Below are 16,332 nucleotides of genomic sequence, written 5' to 3'. Positions count from 1 at the left end.
ACCTGCCGTCTGTTCCGCGTAATTAAGCCATCATTAAGCTTAAACTCTTCAGAGAGTTAGTTGACAAGTTTGCCAAGCGCCACTTAACATTCTGATCTCCTGTCTTACACGTAGTGACCTATCATTGGGCTTGACGGAAGCAGGCAAAGCCAACAAGTTGTTTTTGAAGTTCAGTGAGCTACCCAGTTAAATGCCTATTCTTGGCCAAGCTGGATGACTTGATGAATATCAAGGCTGTATGGGATCCCCAAGATCTATAGAAAAGGTGAATACAGTCAGAGCAGAGAGCCACTGAGTATAGTACAGTGAGCAGTAGTTTCCATTGTCTTGGCCAAGCGGGATGACTTGGCAAATAGCAAGGCTGCGTAGGATCTCTAAAATCTGTGATGTTGGTGAATACAGGCAGCAGATACTTTTGCCTTTAGCGCAGAGACCCACTTTGTGAAGATCCGTGAGTGGTCCCTTCAAATTCCATTGCCTTTTCTTAGCTAAGATGGATGACTCAGTACATAGCAAAAGCTGTGTGCTTATGGTGAATACTGGCAATGGATTGATAGAAGTACTTCTTTTACCTTCAGAGACTGAGTTTAAGGTTCAGATAGCAGTCCTTCCCATCACCTTTCTTGGCCAAGCAGGATGACTCAATAGATAACACGGGTGCAAGACGTCATAAGGGTGCATACAGGGTGATATTATTGAATACAGGTGGCGTATTGAATACAGGTGGCGTATTGAGTACAGGTGGCGTATTGAGTACAGGTGGCGTATTGAATACAGGTGGCGTATTGAGTACAGGTGGCGTATTGAGTACAGGCGGCGTATTGAGTACAGGCGGCGTATTGAGTACAGGTGGCGTATTGAGTACAGGTGGCGTATTGAGTACAGGCGGCGTATTCTGGCTCGCGGATTCTTGCGCTCACGCCCCAGATAGTTTTACCAAGATTCTTTATTGTAAAGTAAAGTGAAGTGAAGACGGTAAAAAACTGAAACATATATAAACAAAAGAAACCATAAGAAAAAGTACAAACTAATATGAAAAGAATCAAGACACAAAATCGCAACCTCTAAACCACCGCAGTCGCGACCGAAAAAACCAACGCTTGGTGGCAAATGGAGTACACAAAAAATCGAATTATCCAAACACACAACTGAAGCACTGGGGCCTTCGTTCCGAGTCGTTTTCTTTTACCATAACTTAAAACCAAGAAAACACTACATCGACCGAAGTCGGCACGCTTCTTACTTTTACTATAATTCCTACAACAACACTAACAACACTCTCAAATGAACAAAATCACAAACTCAAAAAACTAAACCAGATCTACAACAAGGAAAAAATGGCGGAATAGCTCGACAACCACGTGGAATACTGCAAATCTTACTCTACCAAAAAATGTGTGTCAAGAGCGATCACACAAACGATTACAACCTCAAAAACAATGTAAATCATACTAGAGTCGGATCCTTTATTAAAAGAAATGAAAATTACTCACACTTCGTGGGCCACCAGACCTCTTTAAAGAGAGGAAGAGAGAAACCGTCCCGGCAAGGACAGATTCAGGGGAAACTACTAAGTAAAAATTTACAAAGCACAATGATCTCCCTTATACTTCTAGAAGTACATATTCTTTCAACTGGAATAAACGAAATGAAATTAAAAGAAGATTAAAAATACTGTCGGAGACAGAACACTCCCCGCCTGATATCTACTCGATATCACTAAGACAGGAAAGGAAATCAGTAGTAAAATAAAGGAAAAAGTCCTGCACTCAAAAATAGGTTGGCAAGCAAACAAAAAATGTGTAGCGACGGTAACTGGCTGTTCTCAGTCTGTGGTTCACGACCGAGTCAGTCATCAGTGTAGGCCTACTAGAGAGGAATCAGTTCTGTGATAGGTCTGACGTAGAGTTTGCGCTGATTGTCTTTGATCACTCGGATCTCAACCGACCGAACAAGATTGTCACGGGCAGTTGGGAAGGTTTGTAGATCGACGGGTGTGGGTCTATTTTGTAGGAACTCACTAGGGCCGCCAAGCCAGACCTGCAGTTTCTGACACAGGCTCTCCGGTGAACTCCTTGTTGCCGCGTCGGCAGGGTTGAGGTTGGTGGGCACATGATGCCACTGGTCTGGGGATGTCAATCGCCTGATCCTCTCTACTCTGTTAGCAACGTATGTGAAGAAACGTCTCTTCTCATTCTTGATGTAACCGAGCACGACGTTGCTGTCAGTGTAGAAAGTCACACTGGGCGAACTCAAATCAAGCTCTTGTTCAATCAACTGCCATATCTCTGTGGCAAGAACCGCACTGCAGAGCTCCAGGCGAGGGATGGTGTGGCCGCTAAATGGGGCAAGTTTGGCTTTTCCCATCACAAACCCAAGGTGAAAGCCTTGTTCATGGGGCACCTGAACGTAGGCCACCGAAGAGATAGCCTTCTCTGAAGCATCGCAGAAGACGTGGTATTTAGCATCGGGTGACTGGGTAAGGGATGTTGGAAGAAACATGCGAGGTGTTTCGAGCCCTTTGATGTCTTGGAGGGACAGTTTCCACAGCTCCCAACGGTGGCGGAAGTTGTCCGGGATGGGTTTGTCCCAGGCCTTGCCATCTGGAGACACCTCTCGCAGGAAAATCTTGCCACTGATGGTTGCTGGAGCGAGGAAACCAAGAGGGTCATAAATCCCGTTGACGGTGGATAAGACCCCTCTTCGAGAAAAATCTCCATTGGAAACCTGGGGGGAAATGTCAAATGTATCTCTTTCCAAGTTCCAGCTCAAACCCAAACATCCATGAGTTGGTAAGGGATCAGTAGGCTGGAGGTTTTGCAGCTCTGTGGACAGTTCTTCTCTGGGAAAGGCTGCCAAAACACTCCTGCTATTTGAAACAACCTTGTGGAGATTGATCCCGCCGGTTTTTTGAAGCTCTCTTTGCGTGCGCTGCATGAGGTGGACAGCTTGGTCGACTTCAGGAACGGAGGTGATCCCGTCGTCAACATAGAAGTCCCGCTCGACGAACTTCTTTACATCTGGCGCACTGTGGGCAATGCTCTTCCGGAGGCCGTAGGTAGCAACCGCTGGAGATGGACTGTTGCCAAAGACATGGACACACATCCTGTATTCCACGAGGGGTGCGTCAAAGTTGTTGCCTCGGTACCAAAAGAAGCGTAGGAGATCTCTGTGTTCTTGGTCAACGAAAAACTGGTAGAACATCTGTTCTATGTCCCCAGCTATTGCCACTGCATCTCTGCGGAACCTCAGCAGAATGCCAAGGAGGCTGTTTGTCAAGTCTGGCCCAGACAGCAGCAGCGAGTTCAGAGAGACGCCTTCGAAGGTCGCTGACGAGTCGAATACACCGCGGATTTTGTTAGGTTTTTTGGGGTGGTACACTCCGAAAAGTGGAAGGTACCAGCAGTGTCCAGCTTTACCCTGGGGGACCTCTTCAGCGGAGCCACTCTTCAGGATCTTCTCCATAAACTGGAAGAAGTGTTCTCTTTTTACGGGGTTCTTCTTCAGTGATGCCTCCAAGGCCTTGGCACGACTGACAGCTTGGGACCGATTGCAGGTGGGGATTGGTTTTTCCGATCTCAGGGGAAGAGGAGCCGACCAACGCCCTTCTTCATTTTGCTTGAATTTCTCATCCATGAGAGCCAAAAATGCTTTGTCCTCCACAGACAGCCCAACCTTGTCATCTTCTGGCGTTCGCTGGAAAACTTCAGCTCCGACATCTTTGGCGACGTCGACCTTCAAGTTGAACGGGCAAGGTTCAAAAATGGTCCTTCTTCCATCAATGACGCTCGTCTTGGCAACTCTGATGGTCGATGGTTTGTGGACTTTGTTGAGGCACACATCCCCGATGATTACCCAGCCAAGAGGCAGTCGCTGTGCAAATGGCGATTTCGGTGAGCCAACAATTTGCTCCAGCACGTGGTGGGCTTCAGGGAGGTCCCGTCCAATCAGCAGTGCGATGGGAATTTGTTTGTCGAGAGGAGGGATTCTTTTCCTTATGCGATTGAGATGGTCATGATGTTGGGCCACTTCAGAAGAAGGGATTTCTGATCGATCGTTTGGAATGGTGTCGCATTCAAGTACGTGGGGCAAGGTCAAGGACCTTCCGTCAGTGGACTGGACAGTGATGTTCCGGAGCTGACGACCACTCATCGCTTGTGTTCCGCCGCAGGACGTTAGCTGATATTCAATTTCACTGGGGGACGAGCCTAGCTGATCCATCAGCTCCGGCGTTGCCAGGGAGGCGTTGCTTTGGTCATCCAAGATCGCGTAAACCTGGATCCCCTTGGTCTCATCAGGGGGAAAAACTTTGACCTTCACCACCTTGCCGCAGGATCTGCTCAGGTGACCCCCTTTGCACAAGGTGGTGCACTTTGCGGACACCTCCCCGCCATGCTCTCTGATGGGATTCAAGGATGCTGATGGTCTGTCCTGATGCATGATGGTGTGGTGCCTTCCAGAGCAGACACTACACTTGACCGACATATTGCAGTCTTTTGCCCTGTGGCTGGTGGAAGAAAGGCATCTGTAGCACACTCCTTTCTCTTTCAGGGTTGCCTTCTTCTCACTGAGTGATTTTGCTGCGAAGCCTTTACACTCTAGCAAAGAGTGCCTTGCGGTTGTGTGGATCGGGCAAAGCTCGGATTTTGCTTCAAGGTTGGTCTTTCTGGAGAGTACTGGCTTGGCCTTTTTGTCGTTCTCCAAATTGAAGGCCGGGTCGTTCTGAATTGTGGCGCAAGTTTTAACGAAGTCCACAAAAAACTCAAAGGGGGGGAATGGAACGTGGTGATTGCTTTTGTATGTCGCTGCGCGCATGACCCACTTCTGTCTGAGGTGGTGAGGAAGCTTCCGTACCACCATGTTGACCCCTGTAGACGAGTCGTAAAGGGCAAACAGAGGGGCGAGGACAGGGTTCATCTTGGCTGACAAGATTTCTTCGAGGAGGTCGCTCAACTCGTAGAGGCTGCGCTGATCTTTAGAGATAGGTGGAAACTCCTCCAGCCTTGCCTTCAGGCATGCCTCAATGAGCTCAGGTGAGCCAAACCGCTCGTCCAGGCGCTTCCAGAGGAGTTGGAGTCCTCTCTGAGGATTCCCGATGTTGGCAGACCTAAGGCTCTGGGCATACCTCTTGGACTCTGGTCCAAGGTACTTGGCCAGGAGGTCCAGCTCCTCGGCAGGAGAGACATCCAAGTCGAGCATGATGGATGTAAAACAATCTTTCCAAACGTGGAATGACTCCGGGCGTTCATCGAACGGAGTCAATCGATGAGTCAAGAGATCCCGCTTCATCCAAAACAATGAGGCAGCGTCATGTGATGACTGGACTGGTAGGGACGTGTGGTTCTGCCTGGGTCCAACTGCAGATCCCTGTGTATTGAGGCGGGAAGAGGCTCTGGAAAGAGTGGGAGATGCTGCGTCAGACGGCTGGCTGTAGGCATCGTCGTTCGACAATCTTGGCTCGTGCCATCGACGTTCGTGCGTGGTGGACGTGGAGTAGTCCTGGAGGGCGGGCTCCTTCTTGATCGTTCGTTGAACAGTGTGGAGGCTGGGCTCGTCCCTCAGCCTGAGGGCGCTCAGCTCCGCCAGTTCCTTGGTAAGATAGGCTTTCCTTTTTGCCAGCTGGTACTGTTCCTCTGCAATCTGGAGCTCGAGTTCCACCTCTGCCAGTCGTTGGTTGGTGACGGAGAGGGTTCGGGCTCGAGCAGTCTTTTCTTGAGACATCATAGTGGCGAAGTTTTTTTACTATTCTGGCTCGCGGATTCTTGCGCTCACGCCCCAGATAGTTTTACCAAGATTCTTTAAAGTAAAGTGAAGTGAAGACGGTAAAAAACTGAAACATATATAAACAAAAGAAACCATAAGAAAAAGTACAAACTAATATGAAAAGAATCAAGACACAAAATCGCAACCTCTAAACCACCGCAGTCGCGACCGAAAAAACCAACGCTTGGTGGCAAATGGAGTACACAAAAAATCGAATTATCCAAACACACAACTGAAGCACTGGGGCCTTCGTTCCGAGTCGTTTTCTTTTACCATAACTTAAAACCAAGAAAACACTACATCGACCGAAGTCGGCACGCTTCTTACTTTTACTATAATTCCTACAACAACACTAACAACACTCTCAAATGAACAAAATCACAAACTCAAAAAACTAAACCAGATCTACAACAAGGAAAAAATGGCGGAATAGCTCGACAACCACGTGGAATACTGCAAATCTTACTCTACCAAAAAATGTGTGTCAAGAGCGATCACACAAACGATTACAACCTCAAAAACAATGTAAATCATACTAGAGTCGGATCCTTTATTAAAAGAAATGAAAATTACTCACACTTCGTGGGCCACCAGACCTCTTTAAAGAGAGGAAGAGAGAAACCGTCCCGGCAAGGACAGATTCAGGGGAAACTACTAAGTAAAAATTTACAAAGCACAATGATCTCCCTTATACTTCTAGAAGTACATATTCTTTCAACTGGAATAAACGAAATGAAATTAAAAGAAGATTAAAAATACTGTCGGAAACAGAACACGGCGTATTGAGTACAGGTGGTGTATTGAGTACAGGTGGCGTATTGAGTACAGGTGGCGTATTGATACTTCTTTTCCCTCCCCCCTCCTGTCACACAAAAAGTTGAGTATGGACGGTGTGTTAGAACTTGTTAACAGGATTGTTAATAGCTCTTTTAACGCGTTTTGTACATACCTGATGGCAGCACATTGCAAGTTTTGACATAATGTAATGAATGAGAAGTGTTGTTGCGTTTTGTTTTGAGGTGAAAATGAGAAGGCATTGTTATATGTACACGCAAGTTCAGCACAAACTAGACCAGCTTAAGTTATCACGTCTGCTTGCATTTACCTTTCTAAACCAAGGAAGCATGCCAATTTTTTCCTGGCATTTTAGGAGGTACATGGGTCACTTGAATCATTTATCATTTAAAATGTTAATGGATAAATGACCCATGACAGACACCAGGCCTAATGCCCCAAAGTTGTTTTCCTCTCTGATGCACTGTCTGCCTTGGAAGCCCTAGCAGGAAACAAACTTCCTCGTCTGATGGAGAAACTCCAGGAGCTTGCCAAGACTCGACGAGTAGTCCTGCAATGGGTTCCAGCACACTGCGGAATTCCAGGCAATGAAACAGCTGATGAGCTCGCCAAACTCGGAGCCAGGGAGGAACAACCAGACAACCCGGTCAGCTTCGCTGAAAAGAAAACCCTCGTGAAGGCAGCAATGCGACCACAATCCACGGGAGACGCATATCATCTAGAACGATGGCAGCAAGTAGTGATCATGCGACTACGAACTGGTCACTGTCGCCTCAACGCCCACATGTTCAGGAAGCTGAAGCTGACCCCATCACCAACCTGTCCCTGTGGTCTGGAAGACCAGACTCCAGAACATGTCTTAATGACATGCCCCCAACTCAAACCAATCAGAGACAAAGTGTGGCCAGCATCAGTCCCTCTCCACACCAAACTCTATGGGAGCAGACAAGACCTGGAAGCCACGACGTCATTCGTCTCGCAGACTAAACTGATGGTGTGACGGCGAATGCAAGAAGAAGAAGAAGAAGACACCAGGCCTAAATTCTGTCAACTGTATATAAAGCTGACATAATAAAATAAAAGTTTGGAATCTCAGAAAGCAAGTAGATAAAACTGGGCATTATATGTAGTCAATCTTTTTAAGACTACTTTTTCAAGTAATGCTGTGTGTATTCCCATGATTAATATAGATTTAATGTTTTCAGAGATTTTCAAGTTACAAATACATGTAATCTTTTAAGTTGTGGTGGTATTAACCAGCTCTTCATTTGGGTAACAGGTATTTTAATAATTGTGACGATACATTTGACTGACTTGTACAGTTAATCACAATTATTGCTTTAAACACTGGGTCATTATTTATAGATACTCTGTCAAAAATGGTTCTTTTGAGAAAATACCTACAGAGGCTTTTTTTCATAACATGTTTTTTGACTGTCCTTTTTGAAGATTATAGAACATTGTGTGCAACAATCTGTATGAAGTTGTTGTTGGTTTGTGTGTGTGTGTGTGTATGTGTGTGTGTGTGTGTGTGTTTGTGTGTGTGTGGGTGTGTGTGTGTGTGCGTGCATGTGTGTGCATATGTTAGATTTCAAGCCAGGCTTTTCTTCAAGAAGACGTACTGCAAAGTAAAACTGGATTCTACGAAGCTTATTGCGTTGTGAACATTTGTGAAAAAGTCATGTGCACTTATTTGCTCATATGATAGAAAACCTGCACGCACACAGGTGGAGTTTTTGGCTGGCATGTTTATGGTCTTTTCTGTTGAAAACTGATTTTCTGCCTCGTTGACTGTCCATTTAACATCAGGGGTTCGGACACAAACCATAGTTGCCAGACTTGCTTAGAATAAGCATAGATATAATAGACTATATATATATCTATGGAATAAGCTACCACAGCATAGTTTGGGTGACTGTCCCTTAACCCTCCAAGCATGAAATGTAACGTCAATCCGGAGAGGTAGATATTAGAGACATATGACACCGATTAACCCTTAAATTGACTTTATATTTTGCTAATAATTTGCCTGAAAATATCACATGCAAAATATTAGCAAAATATGAGGGATGTCAATTGTTGGGGTCGGTCGGTATCATACATCTTTAAACCTGACAATCAAGGAAAGGGTGACCTAGGACTTACAAATGAAGATGTGGTTGTTCATTACATCTTTTTTCTGTGGATGATGAGCAAACCATACCCTTTTATTCATTCTCGGATGAGGACGAGGACAAAAATGGTAAACAAATTAGGTACCCACATATTTCAATTGGGGGTTGTGCTCTCTCGTTTCGGCTGCGACGATAACCTAAAAAGGTTCCTGCAATGTATCGATCCTGATCCTGATTCTGATGAAAATCCTCATGACAAAAAACAGAGGGGAAGAAACTCCACGTTGGGCAGACAAATCGCATACTGCTAACAGGAAAAACAGTTACCTCCCTTGCATAGGTATTTCTCACAGAGATGTCTCTGTGGTATTTCTTTTCATCTTGTGCTCCTTACTCCAGACCTTGCTTCCTAATGGTCATCGCTGAGTCCTGGCACCAACAGATAAGTGCAGTACACTATTTTCAATCTCATGTGAATCGGAATTTCGTCACGACAATACGTTTTCTCGTTATTCAAAGTGCTTCCGAATGGTCATGACAGACACTGAGATGAGTGTAGAATGAACAGCTTCGTCAACGTTTGCACATGTCATCTTAATTAATGTTTTATCAAAATATTCGTGTAAGAATAGTTGATAGGCAGGTGTAGATGCCTTTAAAGCCATTTTTTTTTATCAGGTTTAATAAACATCTTTTTAGACATTTGAATCCTGTCCGTCTATATCTGTGAAACACAGACAGACAGATGCCTCCTCATACTCCCCCCCCCCCCCCCCCAATTGACCACCTACCCTGCCACCATTCTGACAGCGCAGCCGACACCAGAATTGGCCAGTTCGTACCAGTTGTAGTACAGGGTGTGGAATTCGTGGGTGACGCCTCACGAAACCTTTTTTTTTATGACGGCTTACTAGCGCCAAAACCACATACTTAAAAATGTTCACTTGAAAATGACAATTATCAGCGGAAATGACAAATGTTCTCACTCAGATAACGATTAACTTTCAGTTTTGGCTCGTAATTGGTCTGGAAGTGAGCCAGAACTAAACATGATTAATTTTCACGTGAAAATTGTAATTAGCAAGTGATCATGCTTAATTATCAAGTGTTATAATGTGTAGTTATCAGGTGTTATAATGTGTAATCATCAGGTGTTATAATGTGTAATCATCAGGTGTTATAATGTGTAATCATCAGGTGTTATAATGTGTAATTATCAAGTGTTATAATGTGTAGTTTCGTCGCGATATAACCTTCGTGGTTGAAAACGACGTTAAACACCAAATAAAGAAAGAATGTGTAGTTATCAGGTGTTATAATGTGTAATCATCAGGTGGTATAATGTGTAATTATCAGGTGTTATAATGTGTAATCATCAGGTGTTATAATGTGTAATCATCAGGTGTTATAATGTGTAATCATCAGGTGTTATAATGTGTAATCATCAGGTGTTATAATGTGTAATCATCAGGTGGTATAATGTGTAATTATCAGGTGTTATAATGTGTAATCATCAGGTGTTATAATGTGTAATCATCAGGTGTTATAATGTGTAATCATCAGGTGTTATAATGTGTAATTATCAGGTGTTCGTGTTTAATTATGGTATAGAGGTATATTACACTCACGAGACATGGACATTTTCTCTTAAGGAAATATTCCTTATATTTACAAATCAAATTTTCTACTTAATATTTGAAACTCAAAAATTACAAACACTGATTCCCGACAAGTTGTCTTTCTAAAAATACTAACACACATTTTCCCAATTAATATTACGTGATTTACAAAATTTCTCATCTTTTTACAACAACTTGTGTCTTGATAACCAAATATTATATCCTGCATCTTAAACTTAACCCTTAATCCAGCCTTTTCCTCTATCCAGTTTTCTATCTTCGTCCAAAACAACTTTACCGGTATGCACTCATAAAAAAAATGTTTAACAAAATCAACTTCCGTACCAATTTTCACGTGATATTGGTAAACTTAGGTTTTGGCGCTAGTAAGCCGTCATACTTTTGCCCTGGTGTCTCTAGCTGCCTTCTTCATATTGAATCGCTTCATCTTAATTCTGTCATGTGGGACCACAAAATCGATGCTTCTTGCTGTGAATACGGTATTTTTGGCACGTGCTCTTTTGCTGTGATGTTCCGTTGCATGTCTATTTATTTCCTTGGAGTCATTCAAATCGCATTAGGAGGAGTGTCTGGAGACTTCATAGGAATGAAGTGAACATGTGAAAGGGAGCCACACACATACACACACGCACGCAATCACACACTGACAGACAGACAGGCAGGCAAACAGACAGACAGACACACACAGACAGACAGGCACACACACCCACCCACTGATACATACACACACACCCACACGCACATACACATAACATACTGATACTAACACGCACATACACACACACACACAGACACTGACACACATACATACACCATCAATAACACTAATACTAACACTAAAACTAACACACACATACACGCACACACAGACAGACACACACACACACGCGCGCACACACACGCACACACACCCACACACACACACACACACACACACGCAAGCAAGTACACACACACGCACACACACACACACACACACACACACACACGCACGCACACACACACGCACGCACACACACACACACACACGCACGTACGCACACACACACACACACACACACACAAACATGCATGCGTGTCTTCCGTTTCTGGCCGTGTGCGTCTCACACGTCTTAGTCTTGGCCCCCCAACCCCCCCAGGTGCCTCCCGCCAGCTTTTGTCTAGATTGTTTCCATCTGTATGTAGTCTCAAAATTCACATTTGTCAACGCTGCCACCCCCCCCTCTCCCTCCCCCCCTCCCAGACGGAGGTAAGGATGCCAATGAACAGTTCTAGTATATAATTATGTGTTGAAAAGCTTAGCTGTTATTTTGGGCCTGCCGATAGTCCGCAAACAAATTAAAAATAAAGGGACATTTTAGGCTAATAAGTACATTTTGCTTACAATATTTTTAGAACAAAAACACATTTTTAGTTGCACTAATCCCCAAAAAGTGCAGAGAAGCTTCGTGAGCTAATCCTTTCTTACATTGGCCAAAAGTTTACGAAAGCTCGTCTTAATTTTTTTAATATCTAATAAAACTATGGTGAGATTTAACATTTCACTGAGCAAGCTTATCCTTATCTCTTCAAATCCCATAACAAAAGAGTGTGTGCGGGTGGGATTTGGCGGGGGTTGGGGTGGAGTGGAGTTGGGAAGGGAGGGAAGGAAGAACGAGGTACAGTGACCCCTCCCCCCTTTTTTTTAGACCTCAACAAATCTGATACAATCAGGTTTACAAAGGAGAGAATCATAAAAGAATATTACATTTACAGATTTTATGAAGAGAAAACCTGAAAAAAGTGTCTTAAAACACTCGAGAGGGAGTCTTAAATCGGAGGGTGTCAAAAGACGGGTTCCACTGGAGGAGCTTGGGAGACGGAAAGAGGGAGGGGGAGAGGGGGGCAGGATAGGGGTCGGGTTCCACTGGAGGAGCTTGGGAGACAGAAAGAGGGAGGGGGAGAGGGGGGCAGGATAGGGGTCGGGTTCCACTGGAGGAGCTTGGGAGACGGAAAGAGGGAGGGGGAGAGGGGGGCAGGATAGGGGTCGGGTTCCACTGGAGGAGCTTGGGAGACGGAAAGAGGGAGGGGGAGAGGGAGGCAGGATAGGGATCGGGTTCCACTGGAGGAGCTTGGGAGACGGAAAGAGGGAGGGGGAGAGGGGGGGCAGGATAGGGGTCGGGTTCCACTGGAGGAGCTTGGGAGACGGAAAGAGGGAGGGGGAGAGGGGGGGGGGGGCAGGATAGGGGTCGGGTTCCACTGGAGGAGCTTGGGAGACGGAAAGAGGGAGGGGGAGAGGGGGGCAGGATAGGGATCGGGTTCCACTGGAGGAGCTTGGGAGACGGAAAGAGGGAGGGGGAGAGGGGGGCAGGATAGGGGTCGGGAAGGTGGTGTTACGCTGCTAATCGGTTTTCATGTTTCGAAGAAGGAATAGAGGAGTGCCACACCATAAACGGCGATCACGCTCAGCTTATTACTAACCGGGTTTTCTGAAAAGGAAGAAAAAATCCCGAGAACAAATAGTACCGGTCATTTATCATGGCGACCAGTCAAACTAAGGCGTGATAATGATATCGTAGCAGCAGCTTTATTATTTAGTTTACGAAACTTTGTCAGATAAAAGCAAAATTGACAGATTTAATGAACAGACGATTTCTTTTTTCGGTTGTTTCACGCGAAAAACAATAAAATACCTGGCGTTTCCGGTTAACACACACACACTGCACATGCATTCTGGTACTCCCGATTCCGTGACAGTTATTTCTATCTCGCTTTGTTTCTGCCGTTCCAATTGTGCGTTTTAATGAAAGAATCTGAGTTTTAAAGAGACCCTCCTTCTCGTGAAGGCACTTGGGGTCACTATGACTATCTCTGTACAGGCTTTGACATCATTCTCAGTACATGACATATCTATATATTTTTGGATTTGGAGAAGAGAAGGCATCCAATGCAATAATTTATAAATCTGTTGGATTTTAATGACAACTTTAATGAGCAAACAAATTAATTAACTTTTAAACTTCCAAGCGGAAATGCAATCCAATAGTCCGGACTGAGTCAAAGATTGCTTGACCAAAATTTCAATCAATTTTGTTGAAAAATGAGATCATGACAGTGCCGCCTCAACTTTTACTAAAGGCCGGATATGACGTCATCAAATGCATTTCTGGAAAAAATTTACAAAATCTCTAGGAATATCATCTAGAAGAATGTGTATGTAAACTTCCATGAAGATCGGTGAAGTAGTTTTGTAAGAATCGCTCTACACACACACACACGGCACACACACACACACACACTGGTACAGGCACATACACCACCACCCTCATCTCGATTCCTGTTCAAACATTTAGTAAAAACTTGACTAAATGTAAAAAGAGAAGAAAAACGTGCAGCCATAGTTAATGAAGACATGGTCACAGTCGTCATGAATGGAAAAAGGGGGATGGGAAGGTGCTTTGGTGTCGGAGGAAGCGGGTGTGTGTGTTTGTGTGTGTGCGGGGGCGGTAATTGACTGCGCATGCGACAAGTGGGGGTGGTTGGGGTAGTGGCAGTGATGAACTGCGCATGCGACAGCTATCTTAAGTCTGCCAAAGGCAAATATTTTGAGCGTTTGCATGTGTAAGGAAAGCTTTGATCTAGACGGATGAAATGAATAAATCATTATTCATTTACGGAAAATTCAATCACCCGCGATCCATCACACGCACACACACACACCTAGTCTCCCTCTCCTTCTAAACGCCACCCTCCTTTTCACACACACACACACGCACACGCACGCACGCACGCACGCACGCACACACCATTATCCTCACCTCGATTCCTTGTCTATTGGAATACTTTTAGTCAACAATTTACTGATTGTTAAAATGACAAATGGAGACGAAAAAGAACAAAACCCAGTTCGTAGGAGGCAGAACAACCCCAGGAGACCGCGCAGAATCAATCGAAGAACCCCACTTCCTACGCCGCATTAATAAAACAAAAAGGTTTAAATCTCAGCAAAATTAATGTTCCCGTTTCCGGCTTTCGTCCAAGATAAGAACTATGAAGAGAAATAAGAACAAGTCGCGTAAGGCGAAAATACAACATTTAGTCAAGTAGCTGTCGAACTCACAGAATGAAACTGAACGCAATGCAACGCAGCAAGACCGTATACTCGTAGCATCGTCAGTCCACCGCTCACGGCAAAGGCAGTGAAATTGACAAGAAGAGCGGGGTAGTACTTGCGCTGAGAAGGATAGCACGCTTTTCTGTACCACTCTTCGTTTTAACTTTCTGAGCGTGTTTTTAATCCAAACATATCATATCTATATGTTTTTGGAATCAGGAACCGACAAGAAATAAGATGAAAGTGTTTTTAAATTGATTTGGACAATTTAATTTTGATAATAATTTTTATATTTTTAATTTTCAGAGCTTGTTTTTAATCCAAACATAACATATGTATATGTTTTTGGAATCAGAAAATGATGGGGAATAAGATGAACGTAAATTTGGATCGTTTTATAAAAAACATATTTTTTTTTACAATTTTCAGATTTTTAATGACCAAAGTCATTAATTAATTTTTAAGCCACCAAGCTGAAACGCAATACCGAAATCCGGGCTTCGTCGAAGATTACTTGACCAAAATTTCAACCAATTTGGTTGAAAAATGAGAGCGTGACAGTGCCGCCTCAACTTTCACGAAAAGCCGGATATGACGTCATAAAAGACATTTATCGAAAAAATGAAAAAAACGTCTGGGAATTTCATACCCAGGAACTCTCATGTCAAATTTCATAAAGATCGGTCCAGTAGTTTAGTCTGAATCGCTCTACACACACACACAGACAGACAGACAGACACACACACACACACGCACATACACCACGACCCTCGTCTCGATTCCCCCCTCTACGTTAAAACATTTAGTCAAAACTTGACTAAATGTAAAAAGGGAGAGAAGAAAAATGTATGAAGAAATGTTTTTTCTTGCCCAGTAACCTCGCGCATCACTACCATAAAAGCGTTAGGGGAAAGAGTCATAGGCCAGCTCATTTGGTGTGAACAAAACGCCCAAATTCACTTCTTCTTCTCCTTCATTTGCGTTCATGGGCTGAAACTCCCACGTACACTTGGGTTTATGCAGGAATGTTTTTGTTTTTTTACGCGTATGACTGATTTTCCCCTGCAATTTAGGCAGTCATACACCGATTTTGGGGGGTTGCATGCTTGGTATTTTCATGTTAATAAAAACCACGCCAAACTTTTTCACGGTGGGGCGAAATATGATGCGAAAGACTGCCCGCGAAAACTTCCGAAAATGCCGAGACTGACCATTATTTTGGGCAAATTTGCCGAACATTGTACTATAGCTACATTTCTGGAGTGTGAGTGTCGCTCACTAAGACAAATCAGACAAACAGACAAACACACAGACAGGCATGTTGACTCTCTATATGGTGACGCAGGCACGCAGACAGACATTCGGGAGGGCAGTCGGGCGGACGGACGGACGAACGGACAGACGAACGTATAACTGCACTCACTACACAAGCACGAAATACATATACATGTGAAGTTATACGCGTTCGCATACACACGCATATGCAGAAGCATACGGTGACAGACAGACAGACAGACAGACAGACAGACAAACAGACAAACAGACAGACAGACAGACAGACAGAGACAGACAGACAGACAGACAGACAGACAGACAGACAGACAGACAAACAGACAGACAGACAGACAGACAGACAGACAATGCAGGTAGACAGACTTGTAAATACAAACACAATTACAATTATACAAAATGGCAGAATTTCTTTCAACCTTTTCCTGTGCTTTAACAATCACTAACGGCATCTCAGCTATTCTCACTTAATTGCACTTGCACTTACTCTCCCACGTTCACTCCTTTATGTCTGCAGAAAATGTAAAGGTACATTCCTTTTCGCGGCACCGATCATGTTGGCCACCACCAATCTGTTGGGACTTTTACACCGTATAAGAGCATTCTTCAACTTGACGGCACATGCTGCACAACAACA

At 44.3% G+C, this 16,332-nt stretch overlaps 2 protein-coding genes across 9 annotated transcripts in view; one reads left to right on the top strand and one right to left on the bottom strand.

The window, feature by feature from the left end:
- LOC138981071 (insulin-degrading enzyme-like) overlaps window positions 1-8,033 on the top strand; it is a 71,401-nt gene extending 63,368 nt beyond the window's left edge. Inside the window, exons 29-30 of one of the 8 annotated variants that reach the window (XM_070353890.1) lie at window positions 1-759; window positions 6,592-8,033. The exon at window positions 1-759 is cut by the window's left edge and continues 604 nt beyond it. The gene's annotated coding sequence lies outside the window, so the exon portion shown is untranslated. Of the gene's footprint in view, window positions 868-6,555 lie in introns of all 8 variants that reach the window. The other 7 variants (XM_070353891.1, XM_070353889.1, XM_070353887.1 and 4 more) reach the window with 7 other exon arrangements.
- Window positions 1,870-5,724, bottom strand: LOC138981956 (uncharacterized). The gene has a single exon (XM_070355139.1). The coding sequence runs from the start codon at window positions 5,722-5,724 to the stop codon at window positions 1,870-1,872; it is 3,855 nt and encodes a 1,284-aa protein (XP_070211240.1).
- Window positions 8,034-16,332: the final 8,299 nt, after the last annotated feature.

This window comes from Littorina saxatilis, linkage group LG12, assembly GCF_037325665.1.
Source record: "Littorina saxatilis isolate snail1 linkage group LG12, US_GU_Lsax_2.0, whole genome shotgun sequence".
Classification (NCBI taxonomy): domain Eukaryota; kingdom Metazoa; phylum Mollusca; class Gastropoda; order Littorinimorpha; family Littorinidae; genus Littorina; species Littorina saxatilis.
The sequence above is the reverse complement of the archived record's forward strand: the minus strand, read 5'-3'. Positions and strand labels throughout refer to the sequence as shown.

Excerpts from the sequence above, each read along its gene's own strand:
- LOC138981956 (XM_070355139.1), bottom strand. The coding sequence starts at position 5,724 with ATGATGTCTCAAGAAAAGACTGCTCGAGCCCGAACCCTCTCCGTCACC.